Source organism: Lynx canadensis, chromosome B1 (assembly GCF_007474595.2).
Source record: "Lynx canadensis isolate LIC74 chromosome B1, mLynCan4.pri.v2, whole genome shotgun sequence".
Lineage (NCBI taxonomy): Eukaryota > Metazoa > Chordata > Mammalia > Carnivora > Felidae > Lynx > Lynx canadensis.
Window position 1 is genome coordinate 86,903,247 of NC_044306.2, and position 13,043 is coordinate 86,916,289.

Here is a 13,043-nt window from a genome sequence, read left to right on the forward strand (position 1 = left end):
AGAAATCCCTTTGCTCCTATGTTGTTTCCAAACAAGAGGATCATTTGTACTTCTTGAGGCCAAGCTGATTTAGCAAAAGCAGAATCTTAACATACACGAAACTTTTCATCACATATTCATCAAGGTCAATTATTTAAGAACTGTACCACTTGTGTGAAATAATAGACTGTTAAAATAGACACAAAGGTCTAATATAAAAGCTGTAACAACTACTTTCCAGTCTTGTCGGATTGCCAAGTATCAACTTCACTTTCACTAAAGCCACCTCGAAACCAAGTCTATACTGTTTTTGGCGCATAGAACTCTATAAAGAGCACTGAACATTTAAGATATTAAGCTTGTCTATAGTTGACAATTTCATACAAGTTCTAATTTAAACTACCATTTTTTTCTTCTGGTTTCAATCCCAAGATGGTGTCCTTTCAAAGACAACTGGATAAACGGAGAGGCTGGAAACTTTAAGACCTGCTTTCCTACCACATACTGCTCCCTTTCCTCCTGCCCATCTTTATGTTATCATAAAAGAAGCAGGTCTTGAGGGGAGGTAGCAATGTTACATCAGCTGTATAACCTACAGTACACAACAAATACTCTCCTCCTTTACTGAAATATGAACATTTTCTCCAGAATCTCCTGCACACTACCAATCCTTTTGACATCCACCCTGTAGGTTGCATACTAAAAGGTAAAAAAAAAAGTACACTTCAATAAATAACCTTTTGCAAAAATGTCTTATTGCTATAAATAGTGAGATTTCTAATCTTCCAAATTGGAACAAAACTTAAGGTTTCAGCTCCCTGTGGGGCAACACAGCCATTTCATGCGACTGTTTTTAATGTAGGTTTGGCAGTGGATTGAATGGCATCAAGAAACCTTGCCTGTAACTTAAAAGGAGTGTAGCATGAGCTGAACAGGAAGCCTACCTTCCACTGGACAGGTTGGTCTTTCTTTCCATTCTCTTAGTAAGAGTTATTTCAAAATTTAAGGCTAGTAATTAGTAAGACGTGTGTGTGTGTGTGTGTGTGTGTGTGTGTGTGTGTGTGTGTCTTGTAGGAAAATTCAACACTTCACTTTTTTACCTGTCCCAAACAGATGCTACACATGGCAACTGAAATATTCCTACAAACTGTGCAGGGCAGAGACTTCCCTGAATTTATCGTCACCTACCTGAAACTAGACCATGCTTGTCTGGCCTCTTACAATCATAGCCTTCGTCTCACAGCCCTAACAGCAGCACACCGTGGAGTACAAACACCCCTGAAAGACAAAGGCCTCATAAAACCCACAGAAAAGCTATTCACTAATACTGGGACTACTTTTAGCCATGCTAGTAGAGATCACGCTTTATTTTTGTGCATCGTAAATACAGAAAAATGTTGAAAACGTAGGACTCAACTATCTAATTAAAGCTGAGTAAACTAACCTGGTCAGATCTTAATTTTTAAATGAGAAATGACAAGAGTAGTAAATATAAAGAAAAACAAAAATAACTTTACTTTCCTATGTTAATACAGGTCAAGGGACCCTTTCTTCTGAAAAGGGTTGTTAACACCAGTTCTCAGCAATAAACATAAGGCACTTGTTTAGAATACAACATCACTGCATTTTTTTCCCACTTGTTTTTCTAACCCTGTTTCCCCCCACAGTATCATTTGGAATTAATAGAGTGAATGAGGCAAATGTGGGATGATCCAGTCGATACTACTCAGAGCAAGACAGTACAGTACAATGTTTCGGGGGTGCTGTCTGGACATAAAACGAACCCTGTCAAGGTCCTCTGACACCAGACAATGTATCCACTATCAAGTAAACCTGAAAGAAAATAAAATATTTATTCAATAGTTCCAGTAAAATTGGGTCGGAGTACAATATACATGTTAGGAATTTTAGCTCCTCACGGGTGGAATCTGCATCAAGAGTTCTGAGTATTTACGAATTTTCATTCTAAGACAGTCTACATCAGTTGAACATTGTCAAGACAAATATATGAACTTCATTTCAATATACAGTAGAGTTGAAACATAATTCACACATAAACACCCCCTATCGTATGGCTGGTGCCTCCTCCCAACACCTCAGTAGTGGCAGAGGTAGCACTAGTGTTCTTTCCCAACAATGAGAACTTCGGTTGCCACTCATAGGAGAAGTTGAAAAAAAGTTTGTGGTGGTGGTGGGGTTTTTTTTGTTTGTTGTTTGCCATCTGTGAAGATGTTCCTGAGACAGGGCCAGTTAATAAAACGGAACAAAGCACTGGAGTTCGGCTTGTACTTCTCTTTACATCACTAAATCGTTAGACCGGGACGCAGAATGCAGGCCACGTACTATGAAAGGTTGAGTTTAGCACAACTGTTCAATCAGTAGAAGGATCAGGTCTCCTGAAAATTCCCTTTAGAATATATGCCCTAGAAACTAAAAGTACCACAAAAAGATCAATCATATATACAATTGATTCATTTTACTTAATCTTATTTGCTCAGATCTTGCAAACGCAACGAGGATATTGAGCCTGAGGCCAGTTCTCAGTATACAGGTTTATCATCGTAAGGCTCAGTCTCTCCATCAAAATCGCAGTTCTCAGTTTCCTTTCAAATTAGGAAATTAGGAATTACATTCATAGTACCTGCCACCATCCTCGCCCTCAAGGAAAGGTTCATGCAGGAGCAGCACTACACCTGCATTAAGGAGTCCCCTGACACCAGCACTCAGCCCGCAGCGAACGCAACCATCTGCGCTCATTTTACAGCACGTTACATTGCCTCTGGCTTGCACCTCTGTTTCCACCTGTGTATTTTCACAGAAGCCCAACACAGATTAGTTGAAATATTCACACAACTGTTTTTCAAAACAATTTATTGCATCATATTTGGTACCTTATGTTTGACAACAAAAAGGAAATTACATCTGTAACTGCAGGAAAAAGAAGCTGGTCTGTTATTGAAAAAAAAAAATCTTGGGCCCTTTAAAAATTACAAAGTCTTGGGCTTGCCTGAAACAACTGAGCAAGAAATATATTCTTAGAAATGTAGGGCTTCAAGTATTACAAACCTGTGACACTGTGGAAAAATTCCAGAGGTATCTAAACTGCAGCACTTTTTTTCTGCATATCGTGAACAAGGCCTGCTGAGGTTTTTAACTATTAGTCTCTTGATCAGTCATAGAATGGTAGTCAGGAGTTCTGCTCTTTAACTTCAAGCCATGGTAGATTTTCTTTTTTCACTCTTGGGTGAAAAAATTCATGCGTGCTAATTAGTTGGTGCCACATCACAGTGCATTTGGTTCTTGCATTACAGTTTTAACAAGTTTGGCCAAAACAATGCTGAAAGGTTTGCATTGCTATTTTAGTTCTTCAAGTTTTAGTTAAAATTGAGATTGTTCCAACTGGTTCCTTCAGTTAAAAACTGTGGTACAAGAACACCAAACTGATCATGTACAGTGAATTTTGGAAACACAACAAGCATATTGAACACCCTCTAGGTTTCTTAGAAATTCTGCTTGGTATCTATATGTCCCAGCTTCTACAACATCAAGCATCTGTTGTAGGTTTCTCTGTAAATAGTGATTCACATTGCATACTTCCTATGGTCAGAATCAACCCCGTAACAAAATCAGTCAGATGCTAAAGCCCCAACAACTCTTTGTGCTCAGTGAAAGAATCCAGTGCTAAAACAGCATTTATGCTGTCTGAGATATAGTAAAATCTCACAAGACAAATTTTAAAGTAATATTTCTGCCACACACCTGCTTTGTTAGCTGTAACAGCCTCCAGATTTTATATAAATTAGTTAAAAAACATGGGTGGGTAGGTAGGAATAGAATAAGGTATCTTTTTTTTAATCCCTCAATTTTAGCAGCTTTTAATTTTTTAAGAAACTGAACCTATATCCTGTAATACGTTAGATATTTTATATATACTTTTTCAGCAGGATAAAAAACGTAAAACACTATTTGAAGGCAAGAACATTTACTCTTCTCATTCTGTGTAAGTTAGAGCAATGCAGCAGGTGCGTGACAAAAATATTATACACTAGATATGGTCCAAAGTCATTCCATTTGCTTGTTTAATGATGTTCAGATTTCATTGGCCAGTTCTTCAGTTTCTGCAGAACTATCTCCATTAACTGTGATCTTCATATCCTCTTCATATCCAGGAGGCATGAAAGCCAAAGCATAAGGGAAAAGCTTATGACAATTTGCTCTATAAACTTCAGCAGCTTCTTTACAGTCTCCTAGGCTACCATCACACAAGGCTTCTAATACCTCCATACATGTCTAAAGAAAGAGAAAAGGTAATATTATAACTTGTCCAAAAACAAAAAGAAAGTTTTTTACTGTGAATTTATTAGACATTTCACTATCAACACATTTTCTAAGCAAAAGGCAAATGTACATATTGAAGACACAGAAAGCATTCTATCTCCGCATATTCAATCCCTAAGAAATAGTTTCTTCAGAATCGCAGGGCTTATACAAAGGACGAATTTATAAACAGGGCCAGGACTAATGTGGGGCAAGCAAGATATGCAGCAGCTACATTTATTAAAGACACACTCACTCTCAGCAAGTGCTTGACCCCAGGTGGCAACTTTGCCTCAACCCAGGCAGGCTCTGTGTATAAATGTCAACTTTTCCATGCTAATGTCAGGTATTGAACTTAAGCTCTTCAGTTTTGTTTTTTTTTTCTTTAAGAGGCTTAGAGACAGCTGGTGGTATCAAACATTGCTTTTCAGCTCTGTATTAATTAAAGGTTTGTCCACTGAGAGGAAAGGGAGGGTCTCAAACCAAAGGGCATATATGCAAGAAAAATTTGTTCATGAAAATTGGTAACTGTTTGAACCAAACCCCTTGGTAGATATTCTTAGATTTTAAAATGATGCATGTTAACTTACATTCCTCATGTTTTCTTTATCTTTTCACTTGGAAAACATGTAGTTTGCAGATATATAGTATCCAACAAACTTTGCCAGTCTAGAAATGTTATAATCTAAATGATGTATTAATTAGCAATCAATAAGTCAAATGTTTCTTAAAAGTGTTCCTTCATTTGCTATTAAAGGACTATATCAAATGCTTTATCTGGCCAATTATCATAGGAAGTAGCGCTATGTCCTTTGTTTTTAGGCTAAACTAAAATCAGTATCTTGCAAAAAATATCCATGTATCTTTTATATTTCAAGGTACACTACAAGTTATAAAATGAGTGTTTTGATTTGATCCCTGGTATGTACATCTTAAATATGTCAGAATCTTCACGGAGACTACTGCTTGGTCAGAAATGTAGAGACAGGAATGAACCAAAGTCTAAAATTAACTATGGAATATATATATATATAATTTTACTAAAACAGATTCCTAGAAAAAGTATTTTAAATAAAGATGTGGAACTAGTTCTTGAAGGCCAAGTAGCCTACTGTGCATGTGCACACACAGACAATCCTAAATAAATTTAAGATCGGGTTAGTTTCTGATGTGGATTCATAACGGCTTGGTGAATAATATGCATAATTAACAAAAAAACAATTTGGTAAATGTATTCTCTTTGTGAAAAGAGAAACAAAGTAGTGAGGTATTCTTCAGAGAGATTATGAAAAACTTTACCTGGAGGTTTCTGTTAGTGAGGGATTCATCAAGTGTTGTTGCCAACTCTATAGCTCGCTTCTGACTAGAAGGATCTAAATAATATACCATTTTGGCAGCTAAATGAGAAGAAAAAAGAAAAATTTTTTTATTTTAAAGTACAACCAGCATCTTATCCTCTATTCATTCAAATATCAAATATAACATATATGTGCACACACAGTGTGGCACTTTATTAGAAAAGTGGGAAAAGCCATTTGAAATAAACCAAAAATATCATGAGAGGATAGATCAGAAATAGCTTAACTGTCTAAACTAGGAGAATGATTAAGGTAAAAAACTATGAAGAAATACAAATATTCTAATGATCGTTGTTTTTGTGTAGTGGGAACATGGATTTTTCCTCTTTCTAAACTGAACAGGGGTGCCTGGGTGGCTCAGTTGTTTGAGTGTCCCCCCCCCTTTTTTTTTTTTGAGAGAGAGACAGAGAAATAATGTGGGAGAGGCAGAGAGATAGGGAGCCAGAAGCAGGCTCTAGGCTCTGAGCTGTCAGCACAGAGTCTGACATGGGGCTCGAACCCACGGACAGCGAGATCATAACCTGAGCCAAAGTTGGACACTTAAGTGACTGAGCCACCCAGGTGCCCCAAGTGTCCCACTCTTGATTTCAGCTCAGGTCATGATCCCAGAGTTGTGGGATTGAGCCTTGTGTCGGGCTCTGCACTAAGCCTGGAGACTCTCAGGATTCTCTCTCTTGCTCTCTCTCCCTCTGCCCCTCTCCTCACTTGCACTCTCTCGAAACAAACAAACAAACCCCATAATTTGGGGCTGTGGTGAATACTCCATTTAATGTGTGTAGGAGTGGGGGGCCTGGGGGGTTGGGGGTGCGGGAACATGGGAGGACAGAGATACTCAAACTTGATGGCATGAGCCAAAAATCTGAATTCAGAATTCTACAAAGGCATACAAAGCTGCTGGCCTTCTTAGCCAGGTATTCTAAAAGCATCCTACTAAAGCACTACCCATACGATCCCATCAAGTCCAGATTTTGGACTGCTAGCACAGACCTTTGCCTATGAAATGATTTTAGGTGTTTTGCACTGTCCAATTTAATATCTTATAAGCATGAAAAATAGAAGCTGATGGTCACATCCAAGTGAATCTTAAGAGCATGTTGAAGGAGGAGAAAGAAAAAACAAAGAAAGCCCCTCCCCCTCCTTCCTTATATGTAATATATAGTTAAATGAAGTTATATTGCTTCTTTGTAAAAAGCCTATGCTGAACCAGAAGAAACTACTGACCTTGATTCACAGTAATAATTTTAGGAAATTTAAAAATTTATAGGAAGCATATTTAAGCTGCCTGTGTTCTTACGATTAAAATGTGACATACACACAATGCCTCTTCCATGTGAGAAATGTGTAACCTTGCCATGAATCCATTAAAATAAAAACTAAAATTATTTTAGAAGGCTAAGATAAAAAAAGTGATTACCTGATAATCTGTGTGGCAATGAATCAGAATTCCTTTTCAGAAAAGTTTCATTAAAATTCTTTGGATTTGTTGCTCCAAAAAGACGATTCATTTCTTGTTTTAATACTGTCCTAACTGTATCAGGTAAATCTTTACTTTCACACACTGCTGAACAAATTAAAAACAAAATTCTATTAGCAGTCAGATACTCTGATATGATTTGCAGAAGTAAAGAAATTACTTGATGAGGCCAATGAAACAAAGCAATTACATGTAAAGATTAAATGAACCTACTTATAATTCAACATGTAAAGAGCTTACCATATAAATGTAAAAAAATGTGTATCAGGAAAATAATAATTTTTCTAACAGCATTCAAAGACATTTCACTGATAAATGATTCATTTCCAGAAAAACAAAACAAAACAAAACAAATGCAAAACAAATAACAAAAGATGTAGTTCCATAGTCTTCTAAGCTCTTAGGGGCTGGCCCCCTCAACTTTAAAACAAATTTATAAAGTAGGGCTCTGATGGCACCCATCTGATAAATAATGTCACAGCAATTATGCAGTGCGGAAGACAAGAGGATTTTCTTCACCTTGTCCATATTCTATACCCAAGTAAGGCATTACAAAATTTATTAATTTTATTTTATTTTATTTTTTTTTTTAATTTTTTTTTTCAACGTTTATTTATTTTTGGGACAGAGCGAGACAGAGCATGAACAGGGGAGGGGCAGAGAGAGAGGGAGACACAGAATCGGAAACAGGCTCCAGGCTCCGAGCCATCAGCCCAGAGCCCGACGCGGGGCTCGAACTCACGGACCGCGAGATCGTGACCTGGCTGAAGTCGGACGCTTAACCGACTGCGCCACCCAGGCGCCCCTGAAATTTATTAATTTTAAAAGAAAACATGACTGACTTCATTGACCTTTATTTTGCAAGGGCTACATAAATTTAGTTATCACTATATAATAAACTCCAAAGGACCACCGAAGTATTTTCCTATAATGAATACACTCTAATAATCATATTCCCAGGCCTTGGGATTCAGAGATGGAAAAGCTGAACCCCTAACCTCTCTGACTGAATGTTAGTATGCTTTTTTCATTACTATTTTGGTATAGACAGACAGTTTGAAGCTTTGAGCCAGAAAGACCTGGGTATGGATCTAGGCTTGAACAAGTCACAACCTCTCTGAACTTATTTCTTGATCCGTAAAACTGAGGAGCTATCTAACCTAAAAGGATCACAGTAAGGAAAAGTTACCTTTTAAAAAAAAAAATTGTTTTAACGTTTATTTATTATTGAGAGACAGACAGACACAGAGCGTGAGCAGGGGAGGGGCAGACACAGAATCCGAAGCAGGCTCCAGGCTCTCAGCTGTCAGCACAGAGCACAACGCGGGGCTAGAACTCACAAATTGCAAGATCATGACCTGAGCCGAAGTCTGTCACCTAACCAACCAACTGAGCCACCCAGGTGCCCCAGAAAAGTTACATTTTTTAAAGTTAACTATATAATAGCTAAATATATAATTCAATAAAGCACAGTTATTATTTTTGTTATAGATTGAAAATATATTTTCCTCATGGTTAGGAACTATGGTGGTCGCTTAAAATGTGGACAACAACCATTTGTACTGCTGAATATGTATCCTATATACATAAATTACTATGTGAAGCAAAAGTTTCATGGAATACTAACCTTAATTTTGTGCCATGCATTCTGGTATTTTCTACTCTATTCTTTTTTTAAGAGTGAGAGAGAGTGAGAGAGCGTTGAGTGGGCGGGGGAAAGGGGCAGAGGGGTAGTGGGGGGGAGGGAGGGAGGGAAGGGGGGAGGGGGAGAGAGAGAGAGAGAGAGAAAGAGAGAGAGAGAGGGAGGGAGGGAGGGAGAGAGGGAGAATCTCAGGCAGGCTGCACCCTCAGTGCAGAGCCCAACTGGGGGCTTGATCCCAAGACCCTGGGATCATGATCTGAGCTGAAATCAAAAGTCCAACACTCAACCAACTGAGCCACCCAGGTGCCCCTCTGCTCTATAGTATATTTCTATATTAGGCTTTCAAATGGTAGTAATGGCCCATTTATTGTCTAATGGATCACTACACCAAGTTTAAACACACTGAATTCTTGAGTGGTTAACATCTCTGAAATATTCTACACATAATTAGTAACTGAATAAATGATCGATGTGTCCTTTGTTAGTTAAATAGCATTTCTTCTATCATTCTATTGAATTGGGTGGTTCGAATAAATGAGTTATTAAGGAATTTTGCTTAATCTCCATTATGGCTGTACTTGTAACTTGATTTTGGCAACTTATCAACAGATTTCAAGGAGCGCGGGAGTGCAAACAGAAAGAAAAGTTGGTAAAACAGATTATAGCCAATCACAATGACTATTATATCAAAAAACACAGGTCTTCTAAAAAATTGTTATATCCATGGGCCTTACTGGTTTGAATGAAGTGCTTTCGGGACACTATATGCAGATGGGAAAGTAACTGTATAGTTACATTATAGTTGGTTGTAAGTGGACGCTACGCTTTTCATGTTTTTTATTACCTTCATTAATTTGTTTTCCTCAGATTAAAATAATCCCCCAGAAAAATCGAAACTGCTTTAAGAAAAAAAAAAAAAAAAGCCCACACAATTAAAAACAAATATATATATTCAGGATGTATAAAGAAGAAATATTTATATAACTCCAAACTTCCACTAATAGCTATTTCCAAAAACATTTCCTCCCCAAGTCACAAAATGTTTGAGGCTGATTGTTAGCTCCCCTACACTATGTAGATTGACACTATAATTTCCAGGAAGATACTAATTAAAAAAAAAAAATTCAACTGCAGTAAGACTCAAAGTTGTATGAATTCTGTGTAATGCAATATTACCTATGTCTTTCAGGAAAGGGGCAACCTCATGCATCACAGGTCTACTACGTAAGCTTTTATTACTAAAGATTAGTAGGGGATGAACCAATCTAAAAGTCCTTTGAAAGTGACTAAAATGAACAAAAAAATATTGAGGTCTCAGGAAAATAAAACATCTGAGACTACTGAATTAGCTTCCTTGTTACCTTATGATACAATAGTAAGTCTTGTGAATCAAGGAAAAATAATAATTGAGGGAAGGGGAATAAAACTTTCTATGAGAGGCTTCTGAATCCTCTGACATCCTAAAATTAAAATAATGTTTGGTTCATGCTCTGAGCTTATTAGCAGACTGGATTAATTTAGTAATTGTCAATGGTTAAAAGTCGCACTGAAAAAGGGGTAGATTCTTAGCCAAAAGAATTTCTCTGGGTTCCTAGGCTAGCTCCCTGTTTTGTTAATAATTTGGGTAGAAAATGCTCATATTCTGTGCAAGATAATGACTACTCACTACCAGGCTCTAAAGCACAACCTACTAAGTGATTACCATTCAAAAGGGTAAAATAGGTTAAATAAGAGGATCAACAAAGCTTTTAGGGGAGAAATACATAAGCACAGAAGAAAAATAATCTGCAGATAAAAGGAAGAAATGGGTTTGTACAAATGAGAGAAGAAAAGATGTAAGATTCACTGTAGATCAAGGTGACCAAACAGTGATTTTTTTTAAAAGTATGTAAGGGAATAATAAACAACTGAATCCCTAAACTCCTTTTACTTAGTACCAAGCATAAATGTAGTTTAAATTGCTTTAAGTCCTACAACTTTAAGAAAAAGTGAAAAACTTGAAAAGGGCACATACCAAATCATTCTCATAATTAAAAAGGGGAGAGGAAGATTGACGTATATGGTAAATTAGTTTAGGCAGCAGATACTAATTACACTGGTAGTATAACAACATTCTGAAGATTTGGAAGGGTATTCATAACCAGGGTAAAATGAATATTTACTTAGAGAAGTTTCTATAATAAAATAGGTGTCAAGGCACCGTTTTTTCCCCATATTCCCCAAGAAGGTGTTGTAAGGGTTTCTTTGTAAAGAAGCAGTTAGTAAAATATAACTTGACATGACAAATGTGTTCTTGAAAAATTACTTCAAAGTTAAATCTTATTTTAAAACTACCAAAGCTATCAGTTTTATTAAAGGAAACTTGTGGGGTATATCAAAGATGCCCCTACTCTGGGTGTCTGTGGTTGCACAAATACTTTTACATACTACACAACTGTACCCAAATTCTTGAAGGCCTTTTAAAGACAGTGCATCTTTATCACTCCAAATTATCACTGCTTTAATGCCTAAATTTAGTCAAAATAAGGATTACTTTGTTACTCTTCCAGACAATGTCTGGAAGCTACGGATACAGCTCACAGCTAACTAAATAATTCTAACTCTTACATCAGGACCATTCTGCCTTTCTTTGTTCTTCTGAAGCATTTTAGTTCCTAATATAACTGTTCTAAGACAACAGTCATATGTTCATCAATCCACATACTTACTATAAGCAAATACATTTAAATATGCCACTTTTAATTCATATTTCAGAGGGAAGTCTCCAAATCCATAAGACTTCTATATATTATTTTACTACTACCTTTTAGGAAAGAGTTGATTATACAAGAACAAAGTGTTCATGTTAATTTTGAGAACAATTTAAGTGCACTCCATCCTAAGCAAGAATGGATTTAAGACCATTATTCCTGGCCTTAATTTTCGGACTCATGACTTCAAACAAATTTTAATATGAAAACACTAGAAAGAAATTTCTCTATTTTCTCTAAGAATAGCAATTCCTTCTTCTATTTTATGAGGTAGTTATGTTATTTTTTACTTTCAGAATTAAAAACACTAAAAAACAGTTCAGTGTCTATAACAGGAATCATTTTTTTTTGACAGGCATAAATATACTTTAAATAAGGATTTACTTTTTCTTAGAAGTCAAAACAAGGTTTGTTTGTGTTTTTATTTTTTTAATGTTTATTAATTTTTGAGAGGGAGAGAGACAGAGAACGAGCAGAGGAGGGGCAGAGAAAGAGGGAGAGACAGAATCCGAAGCAGGCTCCAGGCTCTGAGCTGTCAGCAGAGTCTGACGTGTGGCTCAAACCCACGGACCACAAGATTATGACCTGAGCCAAAGTTGGACTCTTAACTGACTGAGCCACCCAGGCACCCCCAAAACAACTTTCTTCATCGGGAGGACAATTAAACATTTTTCAAAAGACTGACTGGGATGCCTGGTTTAATCTCATTATTTCTAGGTATGTATGGATTCATATGTGGCTGAGTATTTAGCAATGAGACAGGTAACTTAATAGTATCTGCAGACTGTTCTATTAAAAATTCAATTTCCCTTCTCTATTCACTTAAAAATCAAACCACCCTCACCACTTGACTACAGGAGTACTTTACACTCTAAATTTCAAGCTCTTGTGGTAGTAGAAAGAACAATATGAAAACCTGAGCTCTCATCCCTGCTTCATTACTAATTATTTATGTTACCTTGAATAAGTCATTTAATCTTTTAGGGTCCCATATTTCTCAACTATTATTAAAATGAAAGACAATTAGAATAACATTCTACGTTTTACTCTCTAAAATTCTATAGTTCTACTTTATGTTAGAAGTAGTATATGGATCTTATTGTGAAAATATCTGAAAAGTACAATGATTGTCTTAAAGTTCTTTTAAACCTGTATTTATTAACAAAAATTTTATGACAAAGAATTCTGAAGACAGATAAATAAGGAGACAGCTAGTCAATTTCAAAGAGATTCTTCAATTTTAGAACAATTTACTAAAAGCTTTACATAACGAATATGATTCACAATTTCAACTTACGTGTTAACTTTTTAGAAACAGAAACAAAGGTGATTCTCAAATATCTGGACTAAACAATTCTATTATCAAAATCAAGTAACATTTCTAGCCTTAAAATAAATAGCTTCATCACAAAGAAAAGAACCCTGCTTTTCCCCTTAGCTAATTTAATACCCAACAGCTTTAAAATGATTAAGTTTATGACAAGCTTATATAGATCACTTATACAGTCACTATCAACTACTAT

At 36.4% G+C, this 13,043-nt stretch overlaps 1 protein-coding gene across 2 annotated transcripts in view; it reads right to left on the reverse strand.

The window, feature by feature from the left end:
- Positions 1-1,469: 1,469 nt before the first annotated feature.
- Positions 1,470-13,043, reverse strand: part of NAA15 (N-alpha-acetyltransferase 15, NatA auxiliary subunit) — an 85,535-nt gene continuing 73,961 nt past the window's right edge. The window contains exons 18-20 of one of the 2 annotated variants that reach the window (XM_030313036.2): positions 7,069-7,212; positions 5,596-5,693; positions 1,470-4,269 (exon numbers count right to left, since the gene is read on the reverse strand). In XM_030313036.2, coding sequence (XP_030168896.1) covers positions 4,069-4,269; positions 5,596-5,693; positions 7,069-7,212 — 443 coding nt within the window. In that variant the 3' untranslated portion in view covers positions 1,470-4,068. Of the gene's footprint in view, positions 4,270-5,595; positions 5,694-7,068; positions 7,216-13,043 lie in introns of both variants that reach the window. The other variant, XM_030313035.2, reaches the window with a different exon arrangement.